Here is a 13,768-nt window from a genome sequence, read left to right as displayed (position 1 = left end):
TGAAAATACTTAAATTGGAATCATAACACAATCAAATATTCTCCTTACATTCATTTTAGAGTCGATCAATACGATTTTGAAATCAAGCATGTAAGATCAAATCAAGTACTGTATGATATTAAAGGTGCTATAGATAACATTCAGTCGCACTAGAGCACCATCATGTCATTTATCCCATCAGGTGTATTCCACGTGGGGAAATGGGATGCAGGGAGGGGATACATGCATGCAACAAAAAACTCTGTGGGTGTATATTTATATATATATATATATATATATGTAACTGAGGGGTACAATTCCCTGACTGTATTGATAAGTATGGTATCATTAAACCACTACCGCTTTATGTACTTTAACTACTGGCCACACAGTACATGATATAGATATGATGAACACTTTCCCACCTGATGAAACCAAGTCCACACAAATGTATCCGTCGAATCTTTAATATATAGCAAAGGGTATATACAACGTTCACGTAATGACATTTATGATTTGAATGCACTTGTAAGGCAAATGAGTATTCGTAGGCAAATCAACATTGAATCTCCAATCTCTGGTTACGCAGGAAGCAAGTATACAACCTGGTTCTTTAGGGAACTATAGCGATGGTACTTAATGATTATAGCTGGATACACTAAAGGGGGTCCCGCTGGTTGTAAGTCAGTAGGGGGGGGGGGGGGGGTTACCGCTGGCGATATCCCATCTGGCCAACGATTTCTTGGGAGAATTCAGAGTGCTGAACACGGTGCCCACAGAACCTTGGTCCACAGATGAATACAGTTGGGCCCTCTTGTAGACGGTAGCTGCCGGTCCACAACGAAGAGACGTGAGGCGACCTCACTCGGGTTAGAGCGCCGTCTCACCTGGACTCCTCTCGGGGGTAGTTCCAACACTTACCAGTGTTGGCTGTTATCCATGGCATAATCAAAGCACCCAAAGCAAGTAGATAATCCAAGCCGTGTAGGGCTCGCCGTCGCCCGGGTAAGGTAATCCAATGTGCAGGTCCACTCGTCCTTGCCCAGAACTCCTCGGATGAAAGCACCACACGTGGTCTGCCCAGCCTGGTTAAGACTCTAGATACGCGAGGAAAACGATGGGGGTACTGCTCACTTTATAACTCTAACCGAACGATGCACCATACATAATAGACTATTATTAACTTAATAGAAATACGTCCCACTCGACGGTATAGTGCCAAACTATGACAATTCAACTATTAATCCACACGATGTCTCAATGCCATTCTGAGGCCAAGTTGACCATACTGCACCACACGTGTATCGTGGGTGAGGCTTAACGTCTTGCCACTAGGTTGGAGGGTAAAGAACTAAGGGCTAAGGGGAGTTCTACTTTACTTGCGCCATATATATATGCGCTGTGAACAAATAGTACCATTCGTATTTCGGCAGACGTATTCCTACGCGGAACCGGGGCTAGTAACGACATGTTCGTCGGCACGATTGAACTTGAACCAAGGGGCTTGGCTGCTGGCGCCAAGTTCTTGTCCAATGAGAGAATGAAACTATTATGGGCTGTTAGTAGACCAAAGGGATATTCAGTGTATATGTACAAGGAATATACAAGGGATATCAAACGATATACAAATACTATTAAATATATATCCATAAATAAATATATATATTCGGTTTAATCTGATCCTTCACAACAGCCGCCCCCTAATTAGTCCCACCTAATTAGCTAAGCAGAGACAGATTGACCGCACTGTCTACCACTCAAGGTCCGCTGTAAGGGTCAGTCAACTCACAAAGTCATGGGGTCATGGTCGTCATCGATAGTGTCTGGGAGTCTGGGCAGTTCTATTAGCCTCGCCACGGGTCGTGTGTAAGTTCGCCCTTGGACGAGCACCTCAGCTGCTCGGACCTTGCCATTGGCACCGGTGATCACTTTGCTTACGCGGCCAGCCGGCCACATAGCTCTGGGTAGTGACTGGTCGATAATCATGACGACTGTTCCTTCTGTCAAATTGTCTCTCTCTTTTACCCACTTCTGGCGGGTCTGTAGAGACGGTAGGCAGTGGAGTAGGAAGCTATTCCAAAACTTGTCAGCCAGTACTTGACTGTACCTCCACATTCTTCGGCCGTTCGCTTCTTCAGGCCTGTACATTGTCTGGGGTAGCGCGGGGTCCAGCCGCCCCATCAAGAGTGTGTTGGGGGTGACTGGGTCGACATCTGCTATATCACTGGAGACATAGCCGAGGGGCTTGGAGTTCAATACTCCCTCGATCTCCGTGAGGACTGTCATTAGGACTTCTTCCGCTACAGTCTGGGCCCCAAGCACGGCGTACAGGGCTGTCTTTATAGAACGTACTTCTCGTTCCCAGGTTCCACCGAAGTGGGGTGCGTTCAGGGGATTAAACTGGAAGTCAATCTGGGATGGAGCGAGGTGGGTCTTAAGTTCTGGGCCCATAGCTTGGAAGCTCTCTCTCAGCTCTCTTTCTCCGCCTTTGAAGTTTGTCCCGTGATCAGACAACAATGTAGACGGTTTTCCTTTCCGTGATGTGAATCTTCGGAAGGCCATAAGGAATGAGTCTGTGCTCATGGTTGGAAGGAGTTCGATATGTATCGCTCTGGTGGTCATTCATTTGAATACAATACCCCACCGCTTCTCGGTTCCTCTTCCTTTCTTTATATACAACGGGCCAAAACAGTCCATGCCTGTGGAGTGGAATGGCGTGTCGCCGAGTCGGAGGCGACAGGGAGGTAGGTCAGCCATCCGGGGTATGCTGGGCTGCGCGCGCCACTTTCGGCAGTCTAGACAGGTTCGCTGGAAGCGTCGCACTGCTTCTCTCCCTTGAAGTATCCAATAGCGACGTCTGATCTCCGCGAAGACTCTCTCTGCTCCTGCGTGGTGTACATCCTCGTCGTATTTCTTTATGATCAGCTCTGTGACCTTGTGTCGGCTGTTCAAGACTATCGGGTACTTAACGTCATCCGGTAGATCGGGGGCTCTCCGCAGACGACCACCCACTCTGATGAGATTATGGGCGTCACTCTCGGGTGCCAGGTGGAGCAGTCTGCTGTCTGATGGGATGGGCTTTCCTCCCTGTAGACAGTCTAGCTCATCGGGGAACGAGTCTCTCTGGGCTCGTTGTAGTAGAAGAAGTTCTGCTTCTTCGTAGTCAGCTGCTGAAATGTCGGCAGTGGGCTGAATCTCTGGGTGGTGCCACAGAAATGTCTTTAGTTGCGCACTCTGTAGGGTGAGGCAGTCATCTATGTTGGGGTCTGTGGAGGCGACTGTGCTCAGTCCACAGAACATAGGTTTCTTGTTCTCAGCCTCCTCTTTACTCGCCTCCCGTGGGGTGGGCGTAGGCCACTCTCCTTCCGGGAGCTTGAGGAACTCTGGTCCGTCACTGTAGATGTTGTGACGGGTGAGGTCATCTAGGGACATTCCCCGGGTGATGACGTCAGCTGGGTTGTGTTTGGTGTCCACATACCGCCAGCTCGCTGCTTCTGTTAACTCTTGAATCTCGGTGACTCTGACTCCCACGAAGACCTTGTATCTGCATGAATCAGACTTGATCCATGTGAGTACTGTCGTAGAATCTGACCACAAGATTGTTCTGTGCACCGGAATGGTGAGTTCACGTTGGATTAACGTGGCTAGATGCGCTCCTGCTAGGGCTGCGCAGAGCTCTAGACGCGGGATAGATTGTTGCTTTCGTGGGGCTATTCTTGAGCGAGCCAGGATGAAAGCAGTGTGTATCTCTCCTCCCTTCTCTTGGGCACGCAAGTAGGCCACCGATCCATAGGCTACTTCGGAGGCGTCACTGAAGACGTGTAGATCCATCTTGCATGTCTCTGGCCTCACTGTGGGTGGGAAGTAGCTGCGGCGTATATTGACGCCTGGGAGTGAGCGGAGCTCCGTCTCCCACTCTCTCCATGTGGAGGCAAGGGGTGCGGGTATTGGGTCGTCCCAGCCCTGGTCCTTGTCCCATAGTGCTCGTACAATCATCTTTGCCCTGGTGGTGTAAGGTAGAATACATCCCAACGGGTCATATTGTCTGGCGAGTGTTCTGTACACAGGTATCGCCGTCGACCTTCCCTGCTCCGTGGTCAGGGGTTTGTGTCTATAGTGGAGCGAGTCTGTTTTGAAGTGCCAGACTAGTCCTAGTGTCATTTCTTGGGCTTCTCCTGGGATTGTCGCCATCCAGGTCTCGCTGCTGGCAGCCTTGTCCGCGGGGGAGAGGCTGCGCAATACGTGCGGGTCGCTGCTGGCCCACTGCCTGAGATCAAAGCCGCCTTTGATCAGGGAGGTGCGTAGCTTGAGTAGGAGAGCCTCGGCTTCTTCTTGAGTCGAAACGCTTTGTAAACAGTTGTCCACGTAGAAACTGTTCTTCACACTGTGTCGGACCTCTTCATCTGCTGCTGGGTCCTCTGCGACGTGTTTCTGTAGTGCAAATGTAGCACAGCACGGGCTGCATGTGGTTCCGAAGGGGAGGACTTCCCACTGGTAGATGGCTGGGTGCTCATCTCCGGTCCTCTCTCTCCATAGGAACCGCAGCAGGGGCTTATCCTCCTCCACTAGTCTCACCTGCAGGAACATCCCTTTGATATCCCCGCTGATAGCCACCTTGTCCTGGCGGAAGCGTAGTAGCACGCCTAGTAGAGAGGGGCCGAGTGTGGGGCCGGGCAAGAGCTCTTTATTCAGATTCTGGGATCCGATCTGGTAGCTGCAGTTAAACACAATGCGATCCTTGCCGTTGTGGTGGACCTTGTGGTGCGGCACGTACCATGATTCGGTCGTCTGATCGGCCTCTTTAATGTCAATCTTCATTACGTGTCTCGCTGTGATTAGCTTCTCAATCTCAGCGCGGTACACACTCTCTTGAGCGGGGTCTTTGGCTAGGCGCCGCTCTGTGTTCAATAGATACCGCTCCGTAGCTTCTTTCGTGGCGTGAAAGGTGGGCATTCCCTCTCGCCTCAGGAGTGGAGTTGCGTATCTCATCACTCCGCCGACTGTGACTCTCTTTGTCCCTTGCTCGAGGAGGTTTATGGCGTAAATGTCTTCTTTAGAACGAATGTCTTTCTTTTCGTTCTTAAAGGGCATTGTCTCTAGTGTCCATAGCCTCTCGACATGCTGCAGGAGAGTGGTGTCTTCTTCTGTCACTCTGGAGTGGAGGCAGCTAGTGGCTGCTGTTCGGTTGAGAGATTTAGCGAGGGGGCCTTGTAGTGTCCATCCTAGGCGGGTCTCGACTGCTGCAGGACAGCCTCTGGGTCCTGTATGGACCCGGTCTATCGGGACTATGAGGTCTGCATGGTCGGAGCCTATCAGCAGGGTCGGGGTGGCGCCGTCTATGAGCGGGATAGGTAGTTGACGCAGGTGCACATATTTATCCATCAGTTTGGCGATGGGGTAGGTGTACTGTGATAGTCCTATTTCTTGGCTGGTGAAAGCATTTGTAATCCTATACCGTCGCTCTGGCTGCCCGCTTGCTGCGATAGTGAAGGAGACATTCTCGCCTTTTATCGTCTTTAAATCTCTTCTTATTGTCCGAATCGTCATTTGGTTCTCGCTCCCCCGCAGTCCCAGCTGGGCCGCAGCGGACGCGAGCAGAAGGGTCTTCTCTGACCCGTCATCAAGGACGGCGTAAGTGTCCATGACTTTATCTTGGTAGCTCAATGTTACACAGACTACCTTTAAGAGCACTTGGGCGCCGCTGCTGCTGGCGGGGTCAATGTACATGACACTTGCCTTTGTGCTGCTCGATGGTGCAGGTGCAGGCTTTCTTCTGTTACTGTCGTGTAGGACATCTAGGTGGGCTCCGTCACACCGACTGCACCTCTTCTTTAGGCGGCACTCGGCTGCCATGTGACTGCGCGCACATCGGTAACAGCGCCTGTTGGACTTTATCCATTGACTCACTTCTTCTGCATTCATCTTTGTGAACAGGTCACATTGTGACAGCCAGTGTTCCTTCTCGCAGTACGGGCACACCATCTTCCACTTCTCTTTTCTCGAGGGGGTACTGTGGTTCTTACTGCTCGGTACTGATTCTGATTGGTGCATGACAGTCACCGATCTTCTTCCATCGTTTATTCTCCTGGGTCCCTCTCTGGAGCTTGGTGTGCTCCGCACGAACGTATCCAGTCGTAAGCTGCTGACTTCTCTCGCCAGGAAGTCGGCTAGATCGAGGAGGGATGGTTCGGGACCGTTAGGATCACGGTGGTCTCTCTGCCGCCTAAAGCGCTCTTGTCTGGCGGGTGGCAGCTTCTCTAAAATCCTCTCGACGTTAGAGTTGGCGTATAGCTCGTGCATACCCTTTTCTCGTTGCGCTCCCAGCATCCCTACCAGGGACTGCACTTTTATAGACAGGTCGTCTAATGAGCGATTGTCTGTTGCTGGGGGTAGGCGGTCAATATGCCTTATCTCTTGGATTACGTAATCCCATATACGTCCATATCTCTGGTCCAGCGCTGCTAGAGCCGCGGTGTATGGGGTCGTAGAGGTGGCATAGGCTAGCGCTATATTGTGCGCTCGGGGTACTTTCAGGTGCTTCAGTAATATTGCATACTTGTGACGTTCATCAACGACATCCACCATCATTGTCTCTAAGCACATTCGGAGCTCCGTGTACTGTGCCCGATTCTCATGGGTGAAGTCTGGGATGGTCGGTGTGGCAATGTATGACGCCGTGGATGGCTGATACATCGGCGAGCGTTGGGGGAGAGGCCTCCTAGGCGAGTCTCCTCTTGTGCCTCTGTGTGGGCTGGTACCGGCAGGGTACCATGGCCCGCTGGTCCAGGTGCTATTCCTCGGGGCTGGTCGTGCGTCGTGCTCACCCGTGAATAGAGTCGGGGGTCTGTAGCGCAGCGCCGCGGGGGTATAGCCTGGGCTGTACTGGACCTCCTGGTCCGGTGGAGTACTGTGCTGTCGTCGGGCTTGGTTCTCCTCCTCTCCCTCTTCTTCTTCTATCAGGTCCTCTAGATCCTGTAGTCGTTTATTTAGCTTCTCCGCAGTGTATGCGGCTCCTTCCTTGTAGCTGGGTCTCGCTTGGACCGGTCGGGGAAGGGGGTCTGCGGGGGGTATAGGCTTGGTCTGTTGGTCAAGTTCAGGGTCGCTTGCTCGGTTAGGAGACGCTGCCCTTGACTGTTGTCTCGACGAGTTCCTTGAACCCCTGGCGGAGGGAGAGGGTGTTGCCTTGAGGATCAGCTGCTCCATTAGTTGCGCTTGTAGCTTGTCGCGCTCGGCTTGTAGTCTGTCGCGCTCGGTTTCGCGCTGGATGAGAGCGAGGTCGCGCTCTGCTTCTCTTTGGGCACCGGCAGCGGCACGCTGGGTGTCTGCTCGGTCTCTTGCCATATTCTCTTCCGTCTGAAGGCGTCTCATCTCCAGGCGTATGCGCTCTTCTTCGCTCCGTTGCTGTGTCTGGAGTCGATCGCGTTCACCCTGAAGTCGATCGCGTTCACCCTGGAGTCGATCGCGTTCGGTAGAGGCTGTCAGGCTGACGAGGAACGCCTGTGATAGCATCCTCTCCGCTTCGCTGGGGGAAGACGGTTGTAGAGGTGAGCCGCTCCTGGCGGTACTCGTTGGGGAGTCCTGGAGCTCTATTTCCTCGGCGCTCTCCTCCTCTTCTTCCGTGCAGAGTTCTCTCTCTGTAGGGTTGTCTTCCTCCCGGGGCTGGTCGGGGACTACTTCTTCGGTATTGGCGGGGGATAAAGGCATGTCAGCTCCCTCCTGGTCCCCACCGTGAGCTTGGTCAGTTACATTAGAACCCACTAGGGCCTCTGTGGTCGGGGTAACCTGGTCGTTAAGGTCAGACATAATTTTACTTTCTACTTTTACCGCGTTTACCGTCTGTAGAAGGCTAGGTAGTTGACTGACAGCGTAATCCTCTAAGTACGTCTGCGCCGCGGGCGTTCTACGTTAGGAGGACCATTTCGTGGAGTGTTCATCATAGGCCATTTCAATATTAATAACACTATATTAATATTACACTAGTTACCCTCCGGCTCGAAGGACCAATTGTAACTGAGGGGTACAATTCCCTGACTGTATTGATAAGTATGGTATCATTAAACCACTACCGCTTTATGTACTTTAACTACTGGCCACACAGTACATGATATAGATATGATGAACACTTTCCCACCTGATGAAACCAAGTCCACACAAATGTATCCGTCGAATCTTTAATATATAGCAAAGGGTATATACAACGTTCACGTAATGACATTTATGATTTGAATGCACTTGTAAGGCAAATGAGTATTCGTAGGCAAATCAACATTGAATGTCCAATCTCTGGTTACGCAGGAAGCAAGTATACAACCTGGTTATTTAGGGAACTATAGCGATGGTACTTAATGATTATAGCTGGATACACTAAAGGGGGTCCCGCTGGTTGTAAGTCAGTAGGGGGGGGGGGGGGTTAGGAGAGCCGCTGGCGATATCCCATCTGGCCAACGATTTCTTGGGAGAATTCAGAGTGCTGAACACGGTGCCCACAGAACCTTGGTCCACAGATGAATACAGTTGGGCCCTCTTGTAGACGGTAGCTGCCGGTCCACAACGAAGAGACGTGAGGCGACCTCACTCGGGTTAGAGCGCCGTCTCACCTGGACTCCTCTCGGGGGTAGTTCCAACACTTACCAGTGTTGGCTGTTATCCATGGCATAATCAAAGCACCCAAAGCAATTAGATAATCCAAGCCGTGTAGGGCTCGCCGTCGCCCGGGTAAGGTAATCCAATGTGCAGGTCCACTCGTCCTTGCCCAGAACTCCTCGGATGAAAGCACCACACGTGGTCTGCCCAGCCTGGTTAAGACTCTAGATAACGCGAGGAAAACGATGGGGGTACTGCTCACTTTATAACTCTAACCGAACGATGCACCATACATAATAGACTATTATTAACTTAATAGAAATACGTCCCACTCGACGGTATAGTGCCAAACTATGACAATTCAACTATTAATCCACACGATGTCTCAATGCCATTCTGAGGCCAAGTTGACCATACTGCACCACACGTGTATCGTGGGTGAGGCTTAACGTCTTGCCACTAGGTTGGAGGGTAAAGAACTAAGGGCTAAGGGGAGTTCTACTTTACTTGCGCCATATATATATGCGCTGTGAACAAATAGTACCATTCGTATTTCGGCAGACGTATTCCTACGCGGAACCGGGGCTAGTAACGACATGTTCGTCGGCACGATTGAACTTGAACCAAGGGGCTTGGCTGCTGGCGCCAAGTTCTTGTCCAATGAGAGAATGAAACTATTATGGGCTGTTAGTAGACCAAAGGGATATTCAGTGTATATGTACAAGGAATATACAAGGGATATCAAACGATATACAAATACTATTAAATATATATCCATAAATAAATATATATATTCGGTTTAATCTGATCCTTCACAACAATATATATATATAAAAACATCTACATAAAATGTTTATCTATAGCACATTTAAGGTATATGTACAGTATCTAGTACAGCGGTTCTCAAACTAAACAAATTGGGGTCGCGGGTAGGTGAAATATATATATATATATATTTTATATGTTCTGGCAACATATTTTGGCTAAATATGCCTCGTTTTATAAATATGTATTCATAACATAGTGCTAATAAATATGCATGATGAAGTTCAACAACGTGTGCTTTTATTTTGATATATTCCTTAATTCCACGTTGAAATTACGCAATACATTAACTCATTGGCTGCCAGCTATTATCCTTATCCTGTGGTAGCTACTGCCAAGCTGTAAACGATAGTTAGTCACCTTGTTTGTAGAGCTAAATCTATATTCTATATTATAGCTATGGATACAATACTATAGTCATTTGACATTGAGTTTCTTCCGGTCAAGATGCAAAAAACAGATAATTTTTCCATCCATACGTTCCCGTGTTATACCGTGGTGAATATAAGTATGGTTTTAGAGCGGTCTAGGGTAATTCATGAAATGCTTAGTTATGGCATTATACGTCGATTACATTGTAGACATTGCTGTTTCCTTCCTGAACCCGCTATTGTTCCGGAATCAAATCCACATTATAGGTATTATGTTCCATCATGAATGCATGAATGGGGGGGGGGGGGGGGGCTAGTTTCTGATTATTTGATTGTCAGTAACGGCATTCGCATTGAACACTAAAACCGGTTATCAGCCCGATCAGTATGAAAGCATTGCAGGATCAAGCTAAAATTGACGTCAAATCGCCCTTACCTGTGGCCGGGAGTAATCCAAAAAGAATATTCCAAATGTTTGATCGCCATCCGGTATATCCAATGTCCATTTCCTCGACGGCATAATTCACCACAACATATGGATCGGAGATATCTGACGCGCTTCAATGTAACCGGCAGAACCGTTGGTATTGCCCGACAAGGAAAAGTGTAACCCGAGACCTGGGGCTGTCCCACATAGAAAGATACAAGGGTAGAAAGGGTGCTCGATACCGCCATCTAGCGTGATGCGTCCGGTATTGCACCTAGGCATTCTCAATGCGATTCCCAATGTTAACGCAGAGTCAGTGGGCCTGTAATGAATAGAAATATCGAATAAAAGAAATAACGATCAAATAACGTATGTATACACGTGGTTGGCGTTCAACGGTTGTCCGACAAACACGTATTAAAACGTTGTCGGCGTTCCAATGAGTTAAGTGTGGGGTTCTAAATAAAATGGGGTCACGGTATGAAGAAGTTTGAGAACCCCTGATCTAGTATACACTATATATACTGCTGTAGCATCTAACTGCTGTAACCATCTAACTGCTGTAACCATCTGTATGGTATTGTATTGCAGTGCCAGCGCCGCCCTCCCTCTTCACCAAGGTGGTGAACAGCAGTGTGGTGCAGGCTCTGTGGGAGCCTTCGTCTAAGATGGGTCAGCACCACGGCTTCAGGCTCTACTACAGGAGAGCTCACACCCCCCTCTTCACCGGACCCATCACCTTCCCGCGCAACGCCACCCACTACAACATCACGCAACTGGGTGAGACAGAGTTTGTCTTGGGGGACAACGGCGCTGTCATGTCAACGACTTAAGAGTGTTCCACTATTATGTACTAGGCCTGTCCCCGACTAAGGATTTGGATACTCGACTTTGATTGGCAGACATTACACTGTACACATCACTCTATATACAGTATACATTACACTGTACACATCACTCTATATACAGTATACACATTACACTGTACACATCACTCTATATACAGTAGACACATTACACTGTACACATCACTCTATATACAGTATACATTACACTGTACACATCGCTCTATACAGTGATGGGCAAGCTACTTGGAAAATGTAGCAAGCTACACTATAAGTTACTCTCGATTAAATATAGCTCAACTACAATGGAAGCTATCCCCAGAGAAATGTAGCAAGCTACACTACAAGAATATGGCAAAAATAGCTAGCTACATCGGCACTACTTTTTTATTTTTTTTTTACTTCGTGACCAAGTTTCCACCAAACAAATAGGCAGGAAAAAAAATCTCAGTTTGATTGTTTATTATAAAACTGAAACAAGCCCTTGGTCTGGCTTTTTGTGTCATCCTTTTAACATGAACTTGTATTACACACTTCTTCAATATCTGAATTGTTTTACTTCATTTTACTAGTATTATGCTACCATGTATATACTACTACCAGTACCAACTATGCTGATATGTCTATACTACTACAGTATGTACTCAGAGTATAACACTCAAGCTTGACACTGACAAACAATACTACTTATCCTTGGCTGCTAGATATGTACCACTCCTACTGACTTGTTGTACACAATTTGTAAGTTGCTTTGAATGAAAGTGTCAGCTAAATGACCAAATGTATTTAAATATGTAACTCACAAAACATTCCATGGCCCCAAAATCATGTGGGGACCGCCCCTGGGGGTCCTGTCCCACAGGTTGAGAACCACTGCTTTTCCCTCTTTTTTTCTTTTCTCCACCCCAATAATATTGTTCATTTTCTGCCTACAGTGAAACATCATGATAGCAGCTATCTTAGTTAAAGCTGTTGACAAAGTGTACTGACTTGTGTGCTGTTTGGGAACAGTTGATTTTCATCAGCTCACCTGAATGTGTCTTCAAGTTGAGAGCAGCATAGTTTTAGCCGTTTTTTCAGTCAAACTCATAAATGTGTCCCAGATAGGGCCATGGAGAGTCATTGTTGTTATTGACATCATCATCTTCATCAATGCCATCGAACCCCTCTGCCATTTCGCTCAGACTGGTTCTTGTTCATGTAATCCGTTAAATTGCATTCATTCAATACGTCTGTTTTGATTTTCACTTCCTGCTTTGCGGCTGGAGTCCCGCCCTATCCTGCCTCTGATTGGCCTACCCATAACGTTTTGGCCTACCATACCCAATCGTGAAGTCGTCACTCATATCTAAACAAACCAAGCAACCAATCATAGTGGGTTTTTTACGGGGATTTTTTTTTCTCCTCGCAGATATTCTAGTGAATGAATGAATGAATGAATGACTGTTTCTCTCGAAAGTAGCGTGTAACGTTTCTCGTCGCTACGTTACTACTTCGTTCTATAAAGAGCTCCGCTACAGAGACTGCTACCCTGGTTAAAAAGTAGCGAGCTACCAGCACGCTACTGAGAATTGTAGTTAAGCTATGTAGCGTCGCTACTTGTAGCAAGCTACTGCCCATCACTGGCTCTATATACAGTAGACACACTACACTGTACACATTGCTCTATATACAGTAGACACATTACACTGTACACATCACTCTATATACAGTATACACATTACACTGTACACATCACTCTATATACAGTATACACATTACACTGTACACATCACTCTATATACAGTATACACATTACACTGTACACATCGCTCTATATACAGTAGACACATTACACTGTACACATCACTCTATATACCGTATACACATTACACTGTACACATCGCTCTATATACAGTATACACATTACACTGTACACATCGCTCTATATACAGTATGCATTACACTGTACACATCTCTCTATATACAGTATACACATTACACTGTACACATCGCTCTATATACAGTACACATTACACTGTACACATCGCTCTATATACAGTACACATTACACTGTACACATCGCTCTATATACAGTATACATTACACTGTACACATCGCTCTATATACAGTATACATTACACTGTACACATCGCTCTATATACAGTACACATTACACTGTACACATCGCTCTATATACAGTACACATTACACTGTACACATCGCTCTATATACAGTATACATTACACTGTACACATCGCTCTATATACAGTATATACATTACACTGTACACATCGCTCTATATACAGTATATACATTACACTGTACACATCGCTCTATATACAGTATACATTACACTGTACACATCGCTCTATATACAGTATACATTACACTGTACACATCGCTCTATATACAGTACACATTACACTGTACACATCGCTCTATATACAGTATACATTACACTGTACACATCGCTCTATATACAGTATATACATTACACTGTACACATCGCTCTATATACAGTATATACATTACACTGTACACATCGCTCTATATACAGTATACATTACACTGTACACATCGCTCTATATACAGTATACACATTACACTGTACACATCGCTCTATATACAGTATACATTACACTGTACACATCGCTCTATATACAGTAGACACATTACACTGTACACATCGCTCTATATACAGTATACATTACACTGTACACATCGCTCTATATACAGTATACATTACACTGTACACA

At 47.3% G+C, this 13,768-nt stretch overlaps 1 protein-coding gene across 1 annotated transcript in view; it reads left to right on the top strand.

Moving 5' to 3' along the window:
* igdcc3 (immunoglobulin superfamily, DCC subclass, member 3) overlaps window positions 1–13,768 on the top strand; it is a gene marked incomplete at both ends in the record, with an annotated part of 66,715 nt that overhangs the window by 19,695 nt on the left and 33,252 nt on the right. Inside the window, one exon of the mRNA XM_084308235.1 lies at window positions 10,777–10,965. Within this exon, the coding sequence (XP_084164361.1) occupies window positions 10,777–10,965 (189 nt within the window). The remainder of the gene's footprint in view (window positions 1–10,776; window positions 10,966–13,768) is intronic.

This window comes from Notolepis coatsorum (assembly GCF_963971535.1).
Source record: "Notolepis coatsorum genome assembly, chromosome: 2".
Taxonomy (NCBI): domain Eukaryota; kingdom Metazoa; phylum Chordata; class Actinopteri; order Aulopiformes; family Paralepididae; genus Notolepis; species Notolepis coatsorum.
The sequence above is the reverse complement of the archived record's forward strand: the minus strand, read 5'-3'. Positions and strand labels throughout refer to the sequence as shown.